This window comes from Lissotriton vulgaris, chromosome 7, assembly GCF_964263255.1.
Source record: "Lissotriton vulgaris chromosome 7, aLisVul1.2, whole genome shotgun sequence".
In the NCBI taxonomy this organism is placed as follows: domain Eukaryota; kingdom Metazoa; phylum Chordata; class Amphibia; order Caudata; family Salamandridae; genus Lissotriton; species Lissotriton vulgaris.
This window is the reverse complement of record NC_141695.1, coordinates 1,295,084,330-1,295,109,999: the sequence shown is the minus strand read 5'-3', so window position 1 is coordinate 1,295,109,999 and position 25,670 is coordinate 1,295,084,330. Positions and strand designations below refer to the sequence as shown.

The window sequence follows — 25,670 nt, the reverse complement described above, 5'->3', positions numbered from 1 at the left end:
TGAGGTGCCCTTGAAAGCGCTTGTAACAATAGGCAGGCCACTGGCCGTGAAAATGGTCTTACCGAACCTAGTGGGCCCACAGTATACTGCCACAACTCTGTATCCAGTTCCCCCACTTTGTCTCAGGATCCCAAGCCAAACGTGACCTGAATTCCTCATCATCCTCAGGAGGGCTGTCTGAACCCTCCCATACCAGTCTACTGACACCACTCATCCTGCCTCAAGGTCGTTCAAGACGTACCTGCTGATGGACCCAAAACGGTGATCCTGTATCTAATTCTGTTGGATGCGGCGGGATAACCGCAGACATCAGGCGAGTCGCTCTGGGCCCTGCCATCTCTTCGCCTCTGGTCTGCGAGTCGCACCAAGCTCTCCAGAGTCTAGCAATCAATTACACTCTGCCACCTCTAAAAGAGAGGACAGGACAGTTGTGCTGATGCCCCTAATCCTCCTTGCCCCTATCATGTCTTCCTCCGGGTCCCAGGACCACTGATCCTGCTCAACGCTGACGAATGGGAGGTACCCTCCTCGGTCCTCACCTGAGGGACCTGGCTCCCACCTCTCCTTCTGACTCTGTTCCCCCTCCTCCCTGCTCCGTTCAAGCTTGGCCGCAGCAAGCCCTGAGCCCTACAACCCCAAGGGGCCCCCAACCCCATCCAGGCTCAATCCACCACACCCTATCCCTTTCCAGACTGTCCAACTCTGGCCCCCCGCCCCTGTGGCCACTCAGAGCCACCATACACCCAGCGCTCTTGTAGGCTCTGTGGGGCCCTCTGAAGACAGCCCCAGCATCCCAACCAGGGGTTCCTCCCCAGTCCATGCGAGGGCGAATCGCGGACAGGGCTGCTTGCCAACAGCCACCAGTTCACCTTAAACCTGTGGTAGGGAGCCAATAGGTAGCCCCCTATATAGCCTATTGGGCTACGTTGGGCTCCAATGGAGCCCAGTGATGAAGGAAGGGGAAGACAGTCAATTTGACTGCACCTTCTCCCAAAGACCCCGGGGGGGCTGACCTCCCTGCGGTCGGGTGCCCCCCAAATCCCTATTGTCCGATTTCAAATGTTTTTATTAATCGTGCAAACGCAGCTGTAATATTTGTTGTGGGCACTATTTCATGATTTCCAGGGCCGACAAGGGTGACTGGTCTCAGACTGTGTCACAGCATTTTACTATTGGTGAGCTGAGGCTGAATTTGAGTGCTAGACCCCAAAACGGAGCATCAACTACACCCCTTTCGCACTTATTCTGCAAGATCAGATTGAAGATAAAAATAGGAAAAGTAACTAGCGTGAAAGGTGTGCCCAGGCAGGCAGTGTCACCACCCATCTCATTTGTATTTCAAAGCAGTTGTTTTCTAAACAGCCTGCCTTCATCTCAGATGAAGTATTTGAGAGGATGTACCACCATTTGGAAGCTTCAGTTGTTGTTAAGGTCGTTTCTTCAGAGGCCCAGCTTCTGTCATAGCAGCAACGCTTTATCTGGGACTCAAGCTTACTCTTAGCGAAGAGGAAGTGGTCAGCTTGGCAGCTCCGCACTTTGATTATATACGTCTTTAGTGGGTGGCACTTGCCTCAGATGTATTAAGCGATTTCTTTCACTGGAATTGGGGTCTCATGCACATTCCAGTGGACTCTCTTCTACAATACCTTTGATGCTTACTCAATTGCACCCCCTTTTCTCTTACACTAAACATGATTTGATTTTCTTTCATTTACATGTCAGTGGTCCAATGCATTTCATTAGTGAAGGAACCAAAATATTATACTAATGAACTATACTCACCAATAGCCCATTTACCTTATTCGTAAATAATAAGTCAGTCGGCAATGGAGAAGGTTCAATAATTTATTCTGCAGATACAGGCCCTGACAGGGGAGCCTCAGTCTACATGAACCTCGGAGGTGCGCAGAGGAGACTGATTACACACAAGCAGAGCAAAGCATATATACGTTTCACACATAGCACAATGTCACCTTACCAGGAAAGATACAACTTGTCAGTGAGCCAGCAGGAAGACCCATATAAGGTACAATTGATTGCTAATAGCTGGGCCTAGGCTATTCTAGGGGCAGGTCAGTAAGGTGCCTCCATTTCTATCAGTAGCTCGGGGAGTGCAGGAACGGGCGCTGCTAAAATGTGCGCATCCCACAAGAAGGGCAGGTGTGACCTTGGGTTTCCCTGAGCTACAAACTAACAAATGAAACAGCCAGCTCGGTCTGCCATAGTGGTTTCGTACAGAAAGCCTAATCACGTGATTTCAGGGAAACGGCATTGGAGACAGAGAAATGAAACAAGATGGCTCCGGTCATACCAATAGGTTTAGACAACACTAGAGTGAATCGTCCAACTATAATAATACTATGTGAATAATGCAATACTAACAAACGGTTATAGGGTTATATTGTATATATTAGGCCAATAACATGTATTCATTGTAATTATATCCCATCAGATGGCCCTTTTGGCCTACTATAGCCAAAATAACTAATTCTATTTTACAAACACACCCTCATCAATCTGCATAAGGTCTGAGACCTCCTTTTGAATCATCTGCTTGTCGACCTTGGTCTGTCGGGAGACGGTCAAGGCAGACTTTATCTTGGCCGTACAGAAGGAACAACAGGCCGGGCCACAATGGAGACATAGGCAGCAAGTAAATATGGCTCCAAAGGCTCCAGCAAGAATCATGAATATCTTCCTACCCCAGGTAGATAAAAGACCCCAGAACCATCCACTAAGGGACCATGTACCATTGTCGACATGTGCCTCACTAGCTAACCGGTGTAGTTTCTGAATGGCAAGGTGTATGGTAGGGGCCGAATCTGGAATGAAAACACAACAAGAGCTGCCGATCACGCGACAGGCTCCACCCCTCTCTGCTAAGATGACGTCAAGAACCATTCGGTTTTGGAGCGAAACAAGCCTCGTAGCCTGAAGCTCAACAGTAATGTTGGTCAGAATCCCAGTCGTGGTCTGAACCACATTTTCCACTATTCTCGGCAGGCGTCTTATACTACGGCTACTGAAAATCGGTCCCCAAAAAGGAGTGAGGCCTTTGGAAATATCTTCGAACTGTTGCAAGGAGGTGTCAGTCTGATCGGTACTATCAGTATCAAAACTTCTAATACTTCTATTAGATTCTATCTCTCGTCTAACTAGTTGATGTGTCTTATGATAATCAGATGGGGCAAAATAAACTGGGGGGTAGAGGAATGAGAGGTAACACCGCCCTGCCCATCCCCGGGGGAGCCAAGTATATGCGTTTTCACCGCACACAAAATATACGTTTGGGGGAGTAATCACAGGAGGAGTACTGAATGTATACACGGTGTAAGTATAATTACATATACTGCTTCCTACCTTAACATGACCTCGTCCCTGTATGCAAAAGGGAGAAGTACTATTTATAATGGGAATTGGCAAAGCCTTGTCATTAGTGACATTCCGTTCCTTGAAATGCTGAAAATACATGGTGGAGTTAAAAATTTCAAAATCCTGCATTTCCATTGTAACCAGGTAGCATTTTCATAATCAGTGTATACATTCATACCAACATTTGGGTCCAAGGATCCCTCTCCTCCATTCCCTTCAGCATCAAATCCTTGGTGCCGCTCTATATATTTCAGGATGGCCTCATAATCTTTTTCAGTATATATCTTGGGGTCAGCTACATAGTGAGAATACATTAAGGACAATATTTGGAACCAGGCTTCACAGCTAGCTAAATGGGATGGGGCAAGGAGATGAACAGGTCATGTTGATGCATTACTGATGGAAGTAACCCACAGACCCAACAATTTGTCTTGTTGGTGATGCTATGGGTCTGATGTAACATTTCAATAAAAACATTTTTTGCATACGTTTCTCTGTGTCTAGCCTTATGTGGGGGTAAGGAATAAAAGAGATGTTCTTCTGGGGCAGGAGTAGTTCCTAGCAGTAATTACAACAATAAAAGCTACGAATGCCACCTTCACTCTGGTGGTCCATCCGGAAAATGATTGCATATTATCAACATACTGCCGAGAGGCAATTGGTCGTTCATCCTCCATGACAAATCGGGCAAAAGGAAACATGCTCTCTATAAGTCCCATTTCTAACTCGGATCCTCTCTAAAAGTCCAAAAACTAATCTTTGTATCCACAAAGCACGCACACCACCAGAGGGTTCTTCTTTCCACTGAGGGATCTTCTCCCTGTGTCCGTTAGAGCCTCACAGGCAGACTTCTATCGTTCATCAAAAACCGGCCCTTAACTCAGTCTTTCTTTCTGAACAGAGCTATTTAGCACAATGTTCCAAGCTCTCAATGGGTTCAGTCCAGTTTCTTGCTCAGTACCCATGTAATTCTATCTGACGTTCCTCAACCCAAGTCTCTGTCTAGCACCTACCATTGGAAGCTGGGGTACCGCGCTGTTTTCGGGGCCGCAGGTCGTATTTACAATGGCCAGGTTTCTCCTGGTCAGAAAACAATTCAGCTGCAAGGGCATCTGATGCGTTCAAAACTTGTGGTGCCTCGGAAAGGACAGCCTCTGCTGGTTGAGCTGCCTCACTTTCACCTGTGGGCAACACCTCACTCGGTTGCCCTACTTCTTGGGCGTCTGAAAAAGGCACAAAGCTTTGAATCAGCTCTCCCTCCTGGCTCGGAATTCCTTCTCAGTTTTGTAGATCAAACGGCAAATGCAGCGGCAGGCGTTTCAGATGACTGACGTGGATCTAGTGCTTTCTTCCATGCACTTTCACCGCTGTTCTCGTAGCCAGGAGTATCTGGTAGGGCTCCGACCACCTGGGCTCCAAACTCGATTTCCATTGGTAGTTCTTCACCAGTACCCACTGGCCAGGTTCCAATTGATGTCCAGGACCCTCCGGTAGTGGCTGCAATGTGTCCGAAACCTGTTGATGAATAGAACGCAAATCTTTAGTCAAGGCGTACAGGTAGTCTGTCATCAAAGGGTAATCCATATCCCTAAAGGATCGGGGTCTGGGGACTCCCCACTAACCCTGGGCGTAGTGGGCGTAGTGGGGCTTCGCGGAGCTACGTGAAGTGGGCGAGAAACTACGCCCACCTCCGCACTCCGCGTAGCCCCACTACGCACCGCAGGCCTCCCTCCCGCCCTCCCTAAATACTGTAAAAGAATTAAAAGGCACTTACCTTGCCCGCCGCTGCCCGCCGCGTCTCCGGGGCACCCTCTCTTCATCGCCGCCGTCTTGGGTACTAATGCGCATGCGCGGGCGGCCGCGCATGCGCGGCCGCCCACGCAGTCGCATTAGTACCCAAGACGGCAGCGATGAAGAAAGCGATCCCCGGGGACGCGGTGGGCAGCGGCGGGCAAGGTAAGTGCATTTTAATTCGTTCACACATTTAAATTAAACTATTTAGGGAGGGTTGGAGGGAGGCAGGTGGCGGCCAGCTACGCACCGTCTGCGGAGCGTGCGTAGTGCCGAATTCTACGCCTGCTACGCAAAATGCGTAGAAGCCGGCACTACGCACACTCCGTGCACGGAGCGTAGCTGCCCGCCCACCCTTACTCCCCACACATTGGCGGGTCTGCCAAAAATCTCCTCGTAAGGAGATAATCCAGTTCTAGTGTGAGGGGTGGTTCTTAGAGACAACAATGCCAATGGGAATGCGTCAGGCCAATTCAATCTAGTACTCTCTCAAATTTTAGCCGTTGTTAATTTCAGAGTGCCATTATATTTTTCAACTAGTCCAGCTGACTGGGGATGTCTAGGGGCATGGAACTAGGCGTGGGCGGAAAATCCGTTCCGCTCGCGGATTTTGCGGATTTTCGGGAAATCCGCAATCCGCGAGATTTGCGAATTTCCCGCAAAATCCGCAAATCCGCGAGCAGCGGATTTTGCTCGCACTGCTCGCACTGTTCGCGTGAGTTCGCGCCCCGCGAATAAGTGCAAAATTGCAGAAATACGATCTTAGCAAAACTGAAAGTAACTACTTACCAGGTTCAAAAGTTCAGGCTCATCATTAGTAGCCATTTCCTGGAGTGCTTCCTGAGGGGCCCCTCCAGAGTTCAGTTGCCAGTTGAAACTATTATGTGACCCTGCTCTGAACCTCAGAATAGTTACACATATGCCACAAAGGTCCTGAATTACAGCTAAGGGAGACAAGCAGGAGCCAGGCTGGAAGTTAAAATCCATTAATCAGCCCCTAATTCATTATTGTCAGTTGGGGCAGGGCAGGTGTTGTAACTAATTTTGCAACAATGAAAGCACTTAGCAAGTGCAAAAGATCACTAATCAGGGCGCACTAAGGAAGCAGGTGCCAGCTAAAAAAATATTCTGTGACACATGAATCAGCCCCAAATTAATTCAGGTCACTTGAGGCAGGGAAGGTGTGCTTTGCTTTGCCGAAAATAATGTACACTGGACAACCAGAGGGTGTGGTGATGAAACAGAGGGTGGCATGGGTGGGCCAGAGGGTGGCATGAGTAGTCAGAGAGTGGCAGTGGTGACAGAGAGTGGCAGTGATGAAGAAGAGTGTCCCAAACAGGCTGGACACGTAGAAACAACAAGTTCGCGAAACTTGCGACCCGACAGGTAAGTTCGCAATTTGCGAAAGTGTACAAAACCCTCGCGAACTGGCAGAAACACGGGCGAACACAAAAAAAAAAAATCCGCAAATTCGCGGGAATTCGCGGATTTTGCGGATTGCGAATCCGCAAATCCGCAAAATTCGCGAACGCGAGATCCGCAAAATTCGCTCATGCTTACATGGAACTTCTCTTTTATCTGCAATCCTTTACAAACGCTCTGTACTAGCTGAGCATTAAAATGAGGCCCGTTGTCAGACCAGATGACACGGGGCAAGCAATATCGGGGCAGGTATTCCTTAACCATGGCTTTGGCAGTTGCAACTGCCATGGCTTCTTTAGTAGGGTAGGCTTCAACCCATTTGCTAAAAGCACATACCACCACTAATACGTATTTTAAATTGTTTACCCTTTCCATCTGAATGTAATCAATTTTGTATTACTTCAAAGGGCAAGGAAGGTGGGGAAAAATTTCCACTCAAAACAGACTCTCTACCTCCAGGATTGTGGCGTAAACACACCGGCAATATTTCACTATATGTGCTGCAGTTTTGGAAATGTTCGGGTTGTTCCATACTGGGTCTAATACGGCACAAATACCTTTCCCGCCTATGTGGCTGGGCCATGGGACATTGTCACTACAGCATATACTAATGCATTGGGCAGTAACCATCGCTGCTTTTCAGATAGATCTATCCAACAATCATTCTTATCTAGTTTTCCTACTTCCTGTTCCCATCTCTGTATTTCATCTATTGTTGCTTCCTTTTGCATTTCTCTTTCACTTTCAGTAGTATTGTCAAACAGAGATGTTTCCGCTACCCACCGGGCTGATGTGCTAGGAAACATGGGGTTCATTTTAGTCTGGGCTGTTTCTTTCGCTACTGAATCAGCAAAGGCGTTTCCCTTTCCAGTGGAATCAACAACTTTTTTATGGGCGCTGCACTTAATAATGGCCACTTTCTCTGGTAATGTTAAAGCAAATAACAATCGGTCAATTAAGGGGCCATGTTGAATTTTCTGGCCATGTGTGGTAAAGAAACCCCTCTCCATCCATAGCCTCCCAAAACTATGGGCAACGCCAAAGGCGTACTGGCTGTCCGTAAAAATGTTCACCCTCAGTCCTTCACTCAATTCACATACTCTTAACAAGGCTATTAGTTCAGCTGCCTGGGCTGAGTGATGGGAAATCCTTGCGGTCTCCACCACCGTCTTTAAGGTCGTGACAGCATAAGCAGCTGTCGCAGTGCCATCTGGTAACTTAAAACAAGAGCCATCCACATACAACTCCCCTTGAGGTTCAGATAAAGGGATGTCAGTAAGATCTACGCGTCCCTTCGTTTCTTCTTCTGTTCTAAATATACAATCATGGACGTCGTCTTTTTCATCATTTGAAGGAAGGGGTAGTAGTGTGGCTGGGTTCAGAGTTGCACATCTTTTGATCGTGCAAAAAAGGTCAGCTCGTACCCTGTCAATCTTGCACTTGTAAGGTGCTGGGTCTTAGTTCTGTTCAAAAGGATATCCACAGCATGCGGTACCATGTCTGGGAGGTCTGTATTCAATACTATTCCCTCTGATTGCCCGATGGCCACCGCTACTGCAGCCGTGGCCCTCAGGCAGCTTGGGAGGGCTCGTGCAACATTATCCAAGACTGATGAAAAGAATGCACAGGGTCTTTGCTTCCCACCAAAACCCTGTGTTAACACTGAAAGTGAACAACCGTCCACCTCGTGCACATAAAGTGAAAAAGGCTTTCGGTAATCCGGAGTACCCAAGAAGGTGTAGAACAAAGAGCAGACTTTAAAGAATCAAAGGCTTCTTGACATTCATCCGTTCAGGGTAAGGGTTCATACATATCTTTGGTTGTTAAATGCAACAAGGGTTTAGAGAGAAGTGAATAGTTAGGAATCCACTGTCGACAGTAAGAGGTTATGCCAAGAAAAGCGCGAACATCACACTGAGTACGAGGAACAACCATGTTAGTTATTACAGATATTCGCTCAGGAGTAAATCGTCTCCCCGCTTTCGACAGTAACTGGCCGAGGTAGGTCACTTCCTGTCGACAATACTGAAATTTACAAAGGGACACTTTATTACCCTTCGTAGCCAAATGTTGTAACAATTTAACCGTGGCCTCCTTGCAGCCCTCCTTAGTATCGGAGGCCACGCAAATATCATCCACATACTGGATGATCGTATTCCCAGCTGGCAAAATTAATTCATCGAGAACTGCTTTCAAGGCTTGGCTGTAAATACTAGGACTCTCTGTATAGCCTTGAGGGGCGCGAGTAAATCTGAAGCTTCGGCCAGCCAGTGAGAATCTAAAGATATGTCTGCTATAAGGGTGAATTGGAATGCTAAAGAAGGCATTCTTTAAATCAATTACTGAAAAATACTGGGCTGTAGGGGGAATAATCGTCAGAATAGCAGTTATATCAGGTACTACCGGATATTGCGGGACCACAATTTTGTTGACCTCTCTAAGGTCAATCACAAAGCGATATGTATTTTTGTAATCCGGGGCACCATCAATTGGTGTCTTCTTTAAAATCGGTAAAATCGGGCTGTTACAAACATTAGCAGCTGTGTCCTCCACTACCCCCTTCTGGATGAGGTCACGAATAATGTGCAACAAGGCCTGTTCACCTTCTGGTGAAATTCTATACTGCGGAATGCGGGGCAGCTGGACATTAGGTTTCAAGGTTATTGACACAGGGGCTATTCTTAACAGACCAACATCAGTATCTCCTGTAGCCCACAGTGTCTGAGGAATCGTAGAGAATTCAGGGGGAAGGTTTTCATTTTTGGCAAAATATTGGGCTGCATTCGGGGGTGGTTTTTGTAGTGTCAAATAGACACCATCAAGGGAACAATAAATCTGTGCATGTAACTTTTTCAGATTGTCCAGACCCAAAAGGTTTTCTCCACAATTTGAGGTTAACAGAAAAGCTGAATGTATAGAAATGGGACCTACAGTGAAGGGCAGAGGTTTAGAAATGGGGCTTACCACAGGGATTCCAGAGAATCCTACTGATACGTTATTTTGGCCAGACAGAGCAGCCCCTGGGACCAGTGCATGGGCAACTGAGCTATTCATTGTCCCAGTATCCACTAGAAATGTTCCAGATGTTCCCAAAAGGTCCCTCCTGGTCAACTGGTACTGTAAAGTGGCCCCCGCTCTGTCCTTGGCTGTCTCATGCATAATCCTGCCCGTCGTACCCATCACCCCTATAATTTTCGTTGTAGTACTGTCTGGCTTGGGGGTTGTCAAAGTAATTTTTCAGAGAATCCTCACGGTGCATCTCTTCTTGTCTCATACTATTTCGGTCTATATTCCCTCAACCCCTTCCTCGTCCTCTATTACCCCCATACTGAGGGCAATCTGCCTTCCAGTGCCTTTCCTGTTTGCAATAGGAACACTGGTTTATACCAATGTTCGGGGGACCTCCTCCACCTCTTCCTGCCATTGCACCCCTCTGGAATGAGCCACGCCCTCCCCGTCCTGAGTTCTGTCCTCTGCTAACCTGCTGCAACAGAACCCTAGTCTTCAAATCCTTAGTCTTCTTTTCTGACTTTTCCTTTCTTTCATTCTCTCGATGTTCATATTATTGGGCCATACTGAGAATCACTGACGGGCAGCCGTAGTCCACTTGCTCTCGGCTGCTTGGAGACTAACTTCGGGGAGCAAATTCGTAACAAACCTATTCACAAACAACCGTATCCCGCCTCCTGTGGATAGGTCTTGCCCACTAAAGTCTATAAAGACTTTCTCAAACCTGGTAAAGAAATCTGACACACTTTCATCTTTCTTCTGTCTACAGGCGGTCAATTTGTCCCAATCAACTTTTCTAGGAGGGAGGAGAGTTTGCATGTATGTAATAATCTTAGTCGGTACTGCTAGTACCTCGTCTCTAGGTTTTTCTCCAGGTTTTCATTCTTTGTCCCAGGTTTTAAATTGGTCCCATGTCCCTGCCAACTCGGGGGCATGGTCCGTGTCATGAATTTGTCTCCAAATGCCTACCGGGATCAAAAGGCCAAAGAACAGCTCTATATCGGGCATTGTCATGATAGCAAAATTGTCGGCCTCAGTCAATTCCTTACAGTAAGCAGTGGGATTTTTACGGGGGTCGGGGAGCTGAGCTTTTAGAGTAAGGACCTCGCTTCATTTACAAGGGGTATAAACCCATTGTTCCTGAAGCCTAGCATCCACGCGAGCCCTAGTTACTTGGCCATTGGCATCCCTTACTTCAGGTAGTTCAGGATAGAAGAGGGGATGCACCTCTCTCATGGGGTGCTGCGCTCTCCAATCCGGTGAATTTGTTTGCGATAATGCACCAGCGTTGCTACGTTATGATATACTTCATCAGCCTGTAATTGGAATTTAAAAGCTCTATCTTTTATATCACGCAGTATCTGAGGAGGTATTCCTTCCTCGAAACACTGCTCCCATAGTGAAATCAATCAGATTGCCATATTCTCCAATGCCAGTTGCTGCGCAACTGGTTTAAAGTCTTTCATGGTACTCCAAATGTCTTCCAAGGTGTAAATGGCATTCCGCATCCACTGGGATGACTGAATCACTATGGCCTTCCTTTCTTCCGTACCCAATAACGACCTAGTATAGACTCGCTGATCACTCAAGTCCGGTCTAAGGCGTTTGGGTGTGGTATCTAGACAAGCCGTGTATCGGGGATCTATAGCGGCTTGAGTCGGAGGGGAGAGAAATACAGGGTGCGAAGGGGAAGAGACAGCCGCGTCCGGCTGTAGGGATATCAAAGGTGAGGTAGTTGGTCGGAGAGTGGGAGGGGGAAGTAACGCACTTAGTACTGATCCATCAGCAGGGGCCGTGGCAGCCGTTACCGGTGCTCCCGCGTCCGATGCTGCTCCAATTTGGCCTGTCTGTAGCAAAGGCACGGCTGGGTACAATCCCTGTGGGGCATAAGAAGGGGGTGGTCGGGCTTCTAATAAATCCTCTATTTCATCTCCTGTGTCCGGTCGAGTCATATAACTTTTGTCCGTCTCTAAACGGAACTGCCTATCCATTTGTGAGATATTTTCTTCCACCTTCCCTTTATCATAAGCTATAGCTTTTTGGGTGACTGACTGTCCTGATTTAAGCTTTCCCAATTTCTCTTCTCTTATCCGTCGTCGTTTTTACCTCCTTCAACCACAGGTTCAAGGAGTCAAACATCACCTGGCGACTTTTCTTCATAAAGAATTTGTTTTGGATGTAATTAATCTTTTTCTCATCAAACGACCCCGGCAAATCAGAGTTATCTTTGGTATACTTATTCCAAATCGTATTAAACAAAATCGGTGTAAGACCGTGTTTCACATACATATCAAAACTGGGGCTGTCCTCGGGAGGGGCAGGCTGTCTTTCTTCCAGCCGTTTATTTCGCCGACAGCAGCGCCCGAAACATATTTTACTAAAACAAGACATTATTGTAATGTTCACACAATTCTACTCATATACTCCAAAAACCATTCACATTCGGACGCGTCCTCTTCACCACTCACACTCTCATATTCTCCTATTTTCTCGCCATAAAGTGCTGTAAAGCGTCGCAAGGCAATAACTTTTTCAGTACTGAATACTTATTCTATGCAGATGACATGTCTTCAGAACGAACAGAGCCCGTCGACTCCTGTTGGGGAACCGATTCAACTGAATTCCAGACCAACAAAATTCAACAACAAAAGGAAAAGTTGCTAGACTGTTCTGAGATCACCTGGTAGGCGAACCACGAACCCTCTTACAGGCCATCCCATGGTCCTGTTCTGGTTGGGCCGGGTATCTGGGCACGCAGCTCCAGAACCCTAGCTTACCCAGTTGCTCCCAGGGCTTTCCCGAAGAGGATTCAGCCGAGCGAGTAACTCAGTACACCGCTAAGGCACCAGGTGTGGTCTCAAGTTTTCACCAAACAAGTCCATGAGGCATCTACCCACGCAGCCACTTCGCCGCAACGTCAGACCCAAAGATTCCCTTGTGGTCCGGCTTCCCCGGCCACCTTCAGAATGCAGTTAACCGCTACCGAGGAAAACACTTCTTCCAAGTGTTTCTTATCCAATACAATCAGAGATTCACTCACCTGGTGCACTCAGGTCGATTGCGAATTCTCCACTGCCGACTCCTAGACAGACCGACACAGCCTGTTCTTCTCTCGGGTTAAGCCCGTAGGACTCCGTCGTAGGGTCTTCAGCAGCTGGGAGGGATACTGGGCTTGAGAGTGGAATTTCTTGTTTTCGTACCACAAAACGGGTGTTTCAAATCAGGATACTCTTTCCGTCCACCCACTCGGCCAGAACTCCCTGTCCCTTCTACTCCTGTTTACAGGAGGGGACGACCCTATCGCGGAGTCTCGGCGGAGTCGCCAACTGAAGGAACCAAAATATTATACTAATGGACTATACACACCAATAGCCCATATACCTTATTTGTAAATAATAAGTCAGTCGGCAATGGAGAAGGTGCAATCGTTTATTCTGCAGATACAGGCCCTGACAGGGGAGCCTCAGTCTACACGACCCTCGGAGGTGCGCAGAGGAGACTGATAACACACAAGCAGAGCAAAGCATATATACGTTTCACACATAGCACGATGTCACCTTACTAGGAAAGATACAACTTGTCAGTGAGCCAGCAGGAAGACCCATATAAGGCACAATTGATTGCTAGTAGCTGGGCCTAGGCTATTCCGGGGGCAGGTAAGTAAGGTGCCTCCCTTTCTATCTGTAGCTCGGGGAGTGCAGGAACAGGCTCTGCTAGAATGTGCGCATCCCACAAGAAGAGCAGGTGTGACCTTGGGTTTCCCTGAGCTACAAACTAACGAATGAAGCAGACAGCTCGGTCTGCCATAGTGGTTTCGTACAGAAAGCCTAATCACGTGATATCAGGGAAACGGCATTGGAGGCAGAGAAACGAAACAAGATGGCTCCGGTCATACCAATAGGTTTAGACAACACTAGAGTGAATCGTCCTAACTATAATAATACTATGTGAATAATGCAATGCTAACGAACGGTTATAGGGTTATATTGTATATATTAGGCCAATAACATGTATTCATTGTAATTATATCCCATCATTAGGGCAGTGTTATTCCCTTATGACTGCCCTTATACACTAAGGGACAGATTGACTATATTTTGACCAAGCGCAGCACAGCAACCAAAGTTGCTGTGCTGCTTGCTGTATGGAAGATAGAGAGCAGACCAGCACCATATCTACTGTCTCTTTCCTTGCGTAAGTGCACTTAAGCTTCTAAGCACTAACACACACACTTTTACACCATAGTTCAACAGAGTGTGTACTCTATCAGGCATAGATTCTGTACTGGTAGGGCACTCTTCCAGTACAAAACTGTGCCGTAATCCTTTTTCCCACTTTGCCTGTGTGCTGCACTGTACAACACACATACAAAGTTGGAACAATGCAGATCATTTGAAAACTTGATCTGTTATTATGCCTGCTCGAGAAGGGGTAATTGTTTAGCTCAATTCCATTTCTATCAATGTTAGTAGATAGAGATTTGCATCACAAGTTGGTGGTTGCACAGAATGCTCATGTGCCATCCCCTTGATGCCACATAATGCAAAATTGTGCACAGTGCTTCTCGGCATTACTTTGGTCAGCTTTCCAATGTAAATCTTGTTTTGAGTTGTAAATTAATTACCACCACAATACTTTGCATCAGGTTTGCTTTACAAAAGTAATGTCAATCCTGTGAAAAATGTTATTAAATCTGGGCCCCAAAGTGGGCTGCCCACTTTCCCATTTCACTCCTCAAATGTACCAAATTCTCTTTAATTTCCTAGGTCTACGTCTCTTGTGTCCATTTATGTGTGCTGTTTTCATTTATTTATTTGTATTAACTTTAGGCACAAGGATCAAGACATGTCCACTACAGAAAAAGAGGATGGTTGTGTGGTCATCACTGGGGTTGACCCCCAAGGGGAACCCTCCAAGATGGGTGCAGGTGCCATCCATTCACCCATGAAACCTCTGCAGAGTTTTTACAAAGGAGAGCCAGTAGCGCTGGGTGTAAGTGAAATACTTAATAATTGAGCAAATATTCTGTTAATGCCTAATGATTTTTCTCAGCTTGAATTCCTTGATTACTGACATCATGTAAAACTGTCCAAATACACCCACCAAAGTGTCCATGGTTATTTCAAATGTGGGCTACTCTGCAACACCAAGGAGCCTGGAACATTACCTGTGGCACTCCTTTATTACTTATGGAACAATTGCATTATTCAATGGAAGATCCAGGATTTGGATTTTGCAATTTTTTATTTGCATTGCACCACGGGTCCCAGAATGCAAGTTTTAGAGAATAAGATTATGGTCCTTAATTAGTAAAGGTTGTGCTGCTGATTATGCCATGCAACACAGTTGATCACTGCACCCGTAGGCCTTCGAACTAAGAAATACATTGGCACCATACTGTGTTTCACAAGGGCCTCTTCGCAAAGTTTCAGGGAATAAGGGCTCTAATTTTTTTACACGTTGCTGAGAAAATATGAAAGGGCAGGGTGAACATTTAAAATCTACGAATAATTTCCTTTGGACCAGTATTCCCTTCTCACTCTAACTTTGGGGACCATGCAAGAGCGTTGTATGTAAAAAATATAGTATCCTTAGTGCGTTGCCAAAGTTGATAGACTTATACAAACACTTAGGGCCTTCTTTAGAGTTTGGTGGATAGGATACTATGTCAAACTCTTGACAGGGAGGGTTGGACCGGGACAGAAAATGGTCCCGGGCACCAAAATAAAAGTGACCCCATTAGTTACTTAGATTGTCAAAATGGCCCATGTTTGGAAATTGCTACAGTTTTTAAGTTGTAAATACAAGCTGTACAAGTGCTTGACAAGGTTTGGGAAACTGTATGGATGTGAAGTTGCTGCAGGCAATGTTTGATTTAATATCAGGTGAAGCATCAGTAAAAAACATCCCAGCAGACTATAGTCAAGTCAAGTCAAAAAATCTTTATTTGGATAAAAATATCCATAAAAGCACAATTTATCACCACCAGAATAGGATACAAATATAAGTACATATCTTCCAATACAAATTACACTGTTAAAAGTTTAAAATGTTAGATGGGCCAATAAGACTAGCAGCATTGGACACAAAATGCCAAATAACGCATTGTATCATTTGTAAAGTGCATTGTAAATAAAGTGCAAAAGGTGGGCAATTAATCAAACAGTAATAGCCGCATCAGTATGAATATTAGAACATGACATTGAATCAATTGTATAAGGTCAACAGTATATATGCACCATAAAATAAAATGATAGGCAAGCAGTCATCAAGATACAGGACCATCACAATTCTAGCTGAATCGTCAACATATAGATGGTGTTAATATGTGGCAAAAAGCGGGGAAGGGCGGGGAAGTGCTCATGAAAATATTACAAGGTTCATGAGATGTTAAAATTAATTCACTCATGGAAGCACGCGAGCGTATTGCAACTGATAAAAACGTGCTTAAACGGAATATCAAATCATCACTTCCCAATTTTAAAGTTTCAAAATAAGCTTGTTCAAAATCCAAGATAGCCCTTGCCTTAAAAAAGGAAGTAAATACTGTTTTGTGTATCTTGTATAATATTTACAAAAGAATAAAAAATGAAGCACTGTTTGCTTGCTGCCAAAACCGCAAGGGCAGTTCATCTGCTCAAGGTTGTTGTTGTATCCTATCGGAAAACAAAGTGAATATTTTATGCTGCTATCCCTCAGACGGTAGAGTAGGCTCCTTTTCCACCTCCCAATGTTTTTCCTGAGATATTGCTGAGGCAAGTGGTTTTGAGTGCTTAGTGTTTCCAATAGGGGCATCGATGTTTTATGACGCTCTATATTCTGTCTTTCTTTCAAATAATGATCGTACAATGCCCCCATTACAGATTTAATGCTTATGGTTTCTGCTCTTAATGGGTGTGTGAATATATGCTCCAGCTTTATGCTTGCTAGTCTGTCTTTTACTGCCCTAAACCATGGTATACTCCCACCTTTATCACATCTGAGACAGTCGGTGATTATTTCTCTAGTTAGTGTGGCAGCAGGATTCTGCCATAGTTTTATCCAAAATAAAGCTGGGCGAGATCTAATGAAATCCTCCACATAGTATAAGTTCATTTCTTTATGACATATGTAGGTTGGAGAGGAGATTTGGGCCCGAGGATTTTTCTACAGAACCTATTCTCCTCAACTTAGATTCCACTACAATTCACATATCCCCAAACTTCAGCACCATAAGTGGCTGTAGGTATACATTGTGATTTGTATATCTGAATCAAAGGTACAACCACCTCGGCCTGTTTTGGTTGCCTAAGACTAATGACAGAATTCACTGCTTTGCAAAGTTTGGTTCTGCCATGGGCTACATGTGCTTGCCAAGAGCCAGAATCTGCAAAAACTGGGCCCAAGTATGGAAAAGTGCTAGTGCATTCTAATGATTCGTTGCCCAATTTTATAGACTTCATACAATGCTTTTTTGGCCCGCAAGCCATTATATAAGATTTTTTAAAATTCGTGCAAAGGTGCAGATTAGCCATAAAGGATACAAATCCAGTAACTAAAGTGCGTAGTGCGTTTGGTGTGCGGCCCATAAGGACCGCATCATCGGCATAGAGAAGCACGGGGGAATATTTTATCGTTAATTTTGGGAACATCGTTAGTCAGTGTAGACAGGGAGTTGTGCAATTCATTTATATAAAGGATAAAAAGTAGAGTGGCCAGAACACAACCTTGTCTAAACCCCTCTACCAATAGTGAGTTCACCAGAAACCTCCCCGTCAGTACATATCCTCACCTGTGCCTTTAAGTCCCTGTGGAAATACGCCAATAAATAAACCAAAGCCTCATCTAACCCGTATTTTAAAAGGATCTCCCATAGACGCGATCTATTAACAAAATCAAAAGCTGAGGTTAAGTCCATGAATGCTAAGTATAGTGGGACTTTTTGGGCAATTGTGTATTTGCCCAAAAGGAGGTTCAAATTTAAACACTGTTCCACAGTGCCAACATTACTTCTGAATCCCAACTGACAATAATTTAAAATGTGGTTGTCTTCAGCCCAATTCCTAATCTTATTGAAGACAACCTTTCCCAAGATGTTTAGGGTGTTATCAATCAAGGAAATTGGGTGGTAGCAGCTCGGATTGGATCTAACACCCTTTTTAAAAATGGGCACAATGATGCTTGTCGACCAAGAGTTCGGGATAGATGTATTGATCAAGTTATTAAAAACATTGCATAAGAGTGGGGTCCAGAACTCTGGTGTGTGTTTTATAGGATCAATAGACAGCCCATAAGGGCCTGGGGCTTTATTTCCTGCTCTTTGGTTTATGGCATCCTCAACTTCCGAGATAGTTGTGGCAAACTGTGAAGCTGGAAGAGATGTATGAATGCTGGAAACCATTGTGGGAGCAGTATAAATTCTAGCAAAATGCTCTTCCCAAAGATCCCTGGGTGTATTACAACTTATTGGAGTGATGGTCGAATCCATAGACCTCATTTCTTTAACTTCACTCCAAAATCTGGTAACATCCTTAAGTAATGCAGCACAAGCAAGATTTTCCCAACGTTCTTTTAATATAGCTTGAGAGCGGGATTTGGTTGCTTCCTTGTAAGAGGCTCTTAGCAATCTGACTAAAATTAGATCCCTGGGTGTAGCCGCTGATGCTGCACGCAGGTCTCTATTGGCCTGTTAGCATGTGCCGTCAAACCATCTAGGGTTCTTACTTGAGTTAATGACGGGTTTAGAGATTATGTGTTTGATACCGGCACACAGACCACTAAAGGCCTCAACGATTTTGCTGCCCGCAGCTCTGCTCGATAAGCACGTGTATACCAATGAAGGGTGTGCTTTTATCATACGTTCAAACAGGGCCTTATTATCTATGCCCTTCCAGATTACTCTAAGTTTGTCAGTGGATGTCACCAACTGTTTTGCCTTTATGTCTCTTCAATTAAGAAATTTCGAAAAGAGTCTGATAGTTATTATAAGGGGATTGTGATCACCTTGACTAGTGCTTAAAACCTCAGCCTTAACTAAAAAAATTCCAGTGCAGATGATATAAAAACATAATCTATGGTGGATGAGCATCCACGCCCTCTGTAGGTAGGCAAGTGGTCTTTGTTCCAGTCAGTGCCGGCCTTTTCCATGGTGTTAATTAGGTTGCGGGAGGATAAGAAATTACTAAGCTCCTCGCCCCTTTTACATGTATTATACCTTGCCGGCGCGGGGGTAATGGTATCAGTATCTTTTTTTAACCATACGTTAAAATCCCCACCTAAACAGAGACCATCTATTTTACCATACCTCCGTGCATCTTGTAATCCATCAATAAATTCAAACAAATTATTAAAATTCCTATTTGGTAGTGATATAAAATCATTATTGTAAAAATTAATTAAACATATCGATGCCCCCCTTGTGTAGATTGTGGCTTGAAAATTCTCTTTATTTGTCGCCACAGGTTTTATGCTACCCCCAGCTGGAATCTTTATCCAAGTAGATAAACCCCCACACGAACGTCCCATTTTTGGGCTTGGTACAATACTAATATAACACGCAAACCCATCCAAGACCAATTCGCTTGTGCACCATGTCTCTTGGAACATCAGGATGTCATATTCACTAACCAAATTAAGCCTACTCAATTGAGTTTAATTTGGATCTCAATCCTGCAATATTCCAACTTAACACATACAGGTTAGGGTCTAAGCCTCTAGGTTCTACATCAATAGGGGATTTAGCTAAAAATTCCGGTGATTCAGGTGTTTGACTTATTAGTCAATCCTGACTTTCTAGACCGGACAAGGCTGTGAACCGATCTTGTGTGATATATGTTGGAGTTAGAGGGTTGCGTGACCATTGGGGAGGTTTATAAAAAAAGCCTAAGGGTAGTGGGTATATCTGAGTTGGGGCAGTGTTGTTATACATTTCAGCTCGTAATAGCCATTTCACCAGGGGTGAACGTCTAAAATTCACGACTATGCAGTCACCTGGGATGTTCTTTTCTGATGGTCCCACCCACCCTACTTGACGGACCATTAGAATTTCATTAGCATTTGTTGACCCTAGACCCTTATACTTTATTAGCCAATCCATACTCTTGTTCTTGAGTTGTTCCCAAGATTCAGATTGGTCTTTTTTAAGCGGGGGGACCCCTGCTAAAATCAAAGCATAAGGGCATGCTTCCGGGGGTAAGTTAAGAACATCCTTGGATGGACTATTACCCAAATTAATGGGTGTGGCGATGTTAATTGGGGCAATAGCAGAAATTATGGGGGCGTTTGCCAAATGTGCAGGAGTAACTAATTCTGGTTTTTGAGGCAAGTTATTACAAGTAGATCTATTTCCAGATGCCGGATTCGCTATAGTCATCATACTACCAACGGGTTTAGGACAGGCATCATTCTTAATATTGCCACACATTGTAAATGCAATATTAACAGTAGGGGATATACAAGTAACGCCCTCATTCATTACGCCATGAGCTGCAGCCTCTGTTGGTTTCGAAATCTGCTCCCCTCTAATTTTATCAACAACAGTAACCACTTGACTTTGCCTGTCAAGTTTCTTAACCAAGGTTTCCATTCTGTCAAGGTGTTTAAATAAAGCATTGAATTGTTTGTCCACCAAAGTTTTTAAACGTCCATGGATAGAGTCCACTATAGTTTCAATAAAAGTGTCATCCAAATGTCTACTTGTTCCTTGTGCAGTTGTTTTTTCAGTTTGAGTAAAAATGGAATTGGATACCACCTCTGGTGTTGTCAAATCAACAGTGGACTCATTTGTTGGCTCAGTTGGGCGTACTCTTGTAGTATTAGCAGCATTTGCTCCTCGTTTCCACATACTCAGAGGGGTGGGTTGGGTTTTCTGGCGAGCTGGCTGTTTCCTCTTCTTGGTCGTAAATTTAGATGCACCCCTCTTTCTTTTTTCCCCCGCTGTTTTAACAGCTGGCACTACATTTTCGGTGATAACATCAGCTTGAGGGCGTGATTGTGATTCAAGAGTGTCCACTTCTCCATTACTGACCTCAAGACCTTCAGACAAAATGTCGTTCTGGCAGGGGGTGGTAATTACAACATTAGGCGATAATGGGAGGGGGCGAGTTGAATTGTCATGTTCTACTCCTTTGGGATGCTGTGTTTGAAAAATATTACCAAGGCTAATTTGGTTCCCAGCCTGACCCTGATCATGTTGCAGCACTCTGCTCGTGCTTGTCTTTTTAGGTTCTACCTGCACAGCGTTTGTGCTGTGCTTGTGAAATCTATTGTTTTTAATATAAACTTAAAAGGGGCTTGCATCCCACCACCCTCTCTTTTCTGGCTTTTCATTGGTTCCTGTGCGTGCCACTTAATTTTCCTTCATTTCTATAGGCTGCAGCATATTTTCCTGCATTTACCAATGTTTGTTCCTCGTTCTGAAAAGCCATAGTTTACGGGATCTTTTTCCCCATTAATTAGCTAAAATGGGTGCATGCTAGTACATGTGCCCCACTTTTACAGTAGCGTTCTATAATGGATGAGTTTAAATTACAACTGCTTTCGTTTTCACAGGCAGTTTGTAGTATCTTCATGTTGTGTTATTATGTTCTTTGCTATCTTGTTCCTAACTGCTCAGCCAGTTTGAGTGTCCTGTGTGGAATGTTGACGTGAGTGGAATGTTTGGGAATGCTTGGGTGCCTGGGGTGTGTGTGAGACAGTTGGAAGATGGGCTGAGCAGCTAGCAGGCTGCTCCTGGTGGGGCTGTATCTATGGATTTTTTTTTTTTTAACTTTTTTTATTAAAGAAGTTGCAGTACAAAAATCCATTAAAAGTACATCTTATTCAATCATCTACAGTGCGTTGCCGTTGGCATAGCACAACAAACCATCATCAGAATGGCGGCTTCACAGGTACATTTTCTCTCAGGCAAGCAGACAAGAAGAGGGAACGCCCGAGGAGCTAGCAAGCTGGGGAGGAAACCCGGGGAAATACTGGGAAGAGGTCCGCCACCGACCAGCGTGGGAGAGTCAGCAGCAGGGACGGAAGGGAAATGGGGCGGTGGCTGGACTCCCCACGGCTCTCTATGGGACAGGGTGAAAGCGGGCCGGAATGCAACACCGCTATCATGGAGGCAACCCAACCCCCAATCAGGCATGAGGCAGGCTCGCTAAAGGAGGAACGGGAAAGGAGGTAGGCGACCAATGGACCCCAGATATCAACCGGGCGAGATCTAGTTGGCAACAGGTCTCAAAATTCTGATAGCAGCATTTGACAACGGGAAGCATCCTCCAGCCAGTCCGACACTACGGGGGCAGGCCGGCGGCCCCAACACATAGCCACCCTACGCCGGGCTAGCACCAGGAGCATCAAGATAAGCCGACGTGACGCATCCGGACATGGCTTAACAAATCCAAGGAGACAGAGAAGGGGGTCTAGAGTAATAGAGGTGCCAGTGATTTCGGAGATCAGGGGGCAGACCTCCAGCCAGAACACCTGCACCCGAGGACAAAGCCAGGCCAAATGAGCGAAATCCGCAGAAGGAGCGGAGCATCGCACAGAACTGATAGAACCTGTGCAGAAACTTGAAATGGATAAATCGGAGCCAATAGTTTGGGGAAAGGTTCGTGGTTTGGTTACAACAATAGAGCCAATCGGTGTCCGAAATGTCCACACCCAGGTCCGCGCTCCACGCCTCGCACGCCCGTGTCGTGGAGATGGGTGAGGATAACAAGGCAGAGGCATGCAGTCTGGTGACAAGTTTACGTGAGGATGCTGAAGTATATAACAAATCCAGGGCAGGGAAAGTGGGCGCGGGCTGCAGAAAGGTCGGGTGCAATTTCCGGCAGGTGGCACGCAGCTGGTAGTACAAAAGTGTGTCCATCAATGATGGCCACTCAGGGAGTGAATAAAAGGAATCGTCGGGATAATGATCAGCTACGGTCTTGAGGCCCAGCAGTGCTGCATGCCGAGACAAACAGGATGACTTAAGTGGGGGAAAATCCGGGTGGTTAGTAATGGGCATAGCGCCAGCAGATAGAAGAGATAGCCCAGCCAGTCGGCGCAAAAAGGACCACGCCCAGTGCAGTGTCTTCACCGTGTTCACCTCCGACCGAGGGCGCACCGCAATGGGACAAACAATGCTGTAGCGAGAGGCCAGGGGGCAGCAACACCAGACTCAACCACGACAGAGGCTGGTAGGAGGTGGGATGCAGCCAGAAGTGCAGGAAACTGGCCTGAGCACAAAGGGCGTAGAGACGGAAATCAGGCGCACCCAGGGTCAGGATTTCCTAAGCAACCCTGGGCTGTCACCCCGCCCAGATTAAGGACACCACAAGTGAACACAACCTGCGAAAAAAATAAGCGGTCAGGGGATGGGTATGTTAGAGAAGAGATAAATAAATTTGGGGCGGACCACCATCTTGGCAATGGCAACGCGGCCGGGTAGGGAGAGCGGCAATCGACTCCACTGGGGGACCTTAGATTCAAACGAGTCCACAGCGCGGCCAAAATTGGACCTTCAGAGTTCGTCCGGGTCCCTGCTCAACTAGATGCCAAGATAGTGCATGGGACCAGACGCCCACTCGAAGGGATAATCAGGCACGAACGGAAGAGGGGCATCTGTCAAGGGGAAGAGTACGGATTTACTCCAATTAATCTGGACCCCCGAGAGCCCACCGAACCGAACCGAATAACTTCACGCACCAGGGGGCTGATTTTTTCCTGGGGATGGTGGACGTAAAGGGTAACGTCAACAAAATAGAAGGGGGTTTCCCAAGGGGATTTAGATACTGGCAGGAAACAGGGGAAGGAACAGCTGAATAGAAACAAGAACTACCCTGCCAGGATAAATTTCAAGGTCCCGTTGGGATCCTTACAATCAAATGGGAGGTGACAAAAGATACGTATCAGAGCCGACAATACATCGCACAAAATCAATTGACCTTTTTTGTGAAAATATATATATTTTATTTGCTATTTGTTGAGTTCATATATAGAGTTCATATATGTGCTTTAGAAAAATATATACATTGATTTAAACTCTACATCATACACAAGGTGAAAAGAGAAACTGTGGTGTTTCTGGTTTTAAATTGAATCATAGTTAGAATTAAGCAGAATGCATACATTCAGGTCCCACACCCTCCAACAATCATCCACTAAAAATACACTCACTTTCAACCTCACTCACTACAATAATTATACAATCACACACATAAAATTCATAAAGGTGCATCAAGGCCTGCAGAAAAAATATCTTATGGCTGCTAGGACTAAAGTTACAATATGGAGGCAGGATGATGTAGACAAGATGGTTTAACATGGACTACACTTAGGGCCATCCATATGAGTCACGCCTGTAAAGGGTAACGCCATCCGCATACATGCAGACCAAGAGGGAGTGGGACGAAAAACCGATACCCCTTTGGGTGTGGTGCTGCCGAAGGCGGGCGGCCAGGAGCTCCATAGCAATGGCAAAAAGCATGGGCGACAATGGGCAACCCTGCCTTGTGCCAGGCAAAATGCGGATGGGATCCGTGACCTGGCCATTAATGTGCAACCGGGCGGTGGGGTCAGTATATAACAATTTAATATTTCACAAAAAGTGAGCACTAAACCCCATGCGTGAGTGGACATAAAAAAGGAAAGGCCACTCCAGCATGTCAAACGCCTTCGTGGCATCGAGCAGCGCAGCCACAGCCGGGAGGTCAGGGTTAATTTGATGCAGAACTGAAAAAATAGTACGAAGATTATGGGAGGTTGCCCTGCCGGGGATGAAGCCAGATTGGTCAGGGAGGGCGATGGTGGGCATTAAGAGGAGAAGACGGGAGGCAATGAGCTTGGCGAAGATTTTGTTGTCTATATTAATGAGGGAAAGGGGCGGTAGGAGTCACACCGGTCTGCAGGTTTGTCCGGTTTGAGGAGCAGCGTCAGCGAGGCTTCGCGGAGAGACGGTGGGAGCGCACCAGTGTCAAAGGACTCATTGTACATGGTGGCCAGATGTGGGACCAGAGTGGAGGCGAACATTTTATAAAAGGAGGCAGAAGGCCTTCTAGGCCGGGCGCCTTATCGCACAGCAGGTTGTTAATAGCCGCCATTATTTCCTCCTTTGAAAAACGTTCATCAAGGAATTTGTGGTAGTAATCCGCCAGCCAAACCAGGGAGATGGACTCAAAATACTGATCAAAGTCTACTGTAGAAGGGGGGGCACCAGCAGAGTAAAGCCGGGAATAGAAGGCGAGCAAGCGGGACTTGATCTCTTCTGAAGAGGTGGTACGGTCACTGAGGGCCGTGATGTAGGATGTAGCGCGCGGCGGGTGCAGCAAGTTGGCAAGAGTGCGTCCCCGAAGCGGCGAGCTCGGCCATCCCTCCCCAGGAAGGACAGCTCTCGGCAAGCCTACTCAGAAAATTCAGAGTGCTTTTGACGCAAAAGCACGAACGCGTCGGAGCCAGCGCTGTTCGCAATGGAGGCATTGAGGCCCCGGATCTCTCCCTCCAGCCTAGTAAGTGTAGAACGAATGGCCTGGAGGACTCCGACTTGCTTGGATATGCACTCCCCCCGAATAAATACTTTAAAACCCTCCCAAAGTTTAGAGGCCGAATCAACAGAGCCTACATTGAGTTTGAAATAGTTAGTAATGGCGGTTTGGATCTCATCACAAAAACAGAGTCCCAAAGGGCATTGGAAGGAAGGCACCAGGTGAATGCGCGGGGAGTCGGGAGGTCGGAGAAGACGACGGACTGGCGCGTGATCAGAGAGAGTGCGCGCCATATGAGCCACGTCCATAGTCCAGGTAAGGACATCCGTCAACACCAGCCAGAGGTCAATGCGAAACCAACAGCCCCTAGCACCCATAACGCAAGTGCCCTCCCGGGCATCGGGGCGAAGATAACGCCAAACATCGATAAGCGAGTTGTCAGTCAATATAGAAGACAGAGCGGCGGCCGCACGCGGGTGAGACCGGTAAGAGCCCGACCTGTCCAAATCCGCAGGGAGAGTGACATTAAAATCGCCACCCCAAACCACAGCCGCAGGGCTGCAGGAGGAGATCAGATGCCAGACATTATAAAAGAATTCAGGGTCGTCAGAATTCATGCCATACACCGCAGCAATCGTAAGA

General features: G+C 46.1%; 1 protein-coding gene across 3 annotated transcripts in view; it reads left to right on the top strand.

Moving 5' to 3' along the window:
* LOC147703526 (membrane-spanning 4-domains subfamily A member 4A-like) overlaps positions 1–25,670 on the top strand; it is a 420,042-nt gene that overhangs the window by 72,309 nt on the left and 322,063 nt on the right. For all 3 annotated transcript variants that reach the window (XM_086931895.1, XM_086931896.1, XM_086931897.1), the window contains exon 2: positions 14,424–14,586. In XM_086931895.1, the coding sequence (XP_086788021.1) occupies positions 14,440–14,586 (147 nt within the window). In that variant the 5' untranslated portion in view covers positions 14,424–14,439. The remainder of the gene's footprint in view (positions 1–14,423; positions 14,587–25,670) is intronic.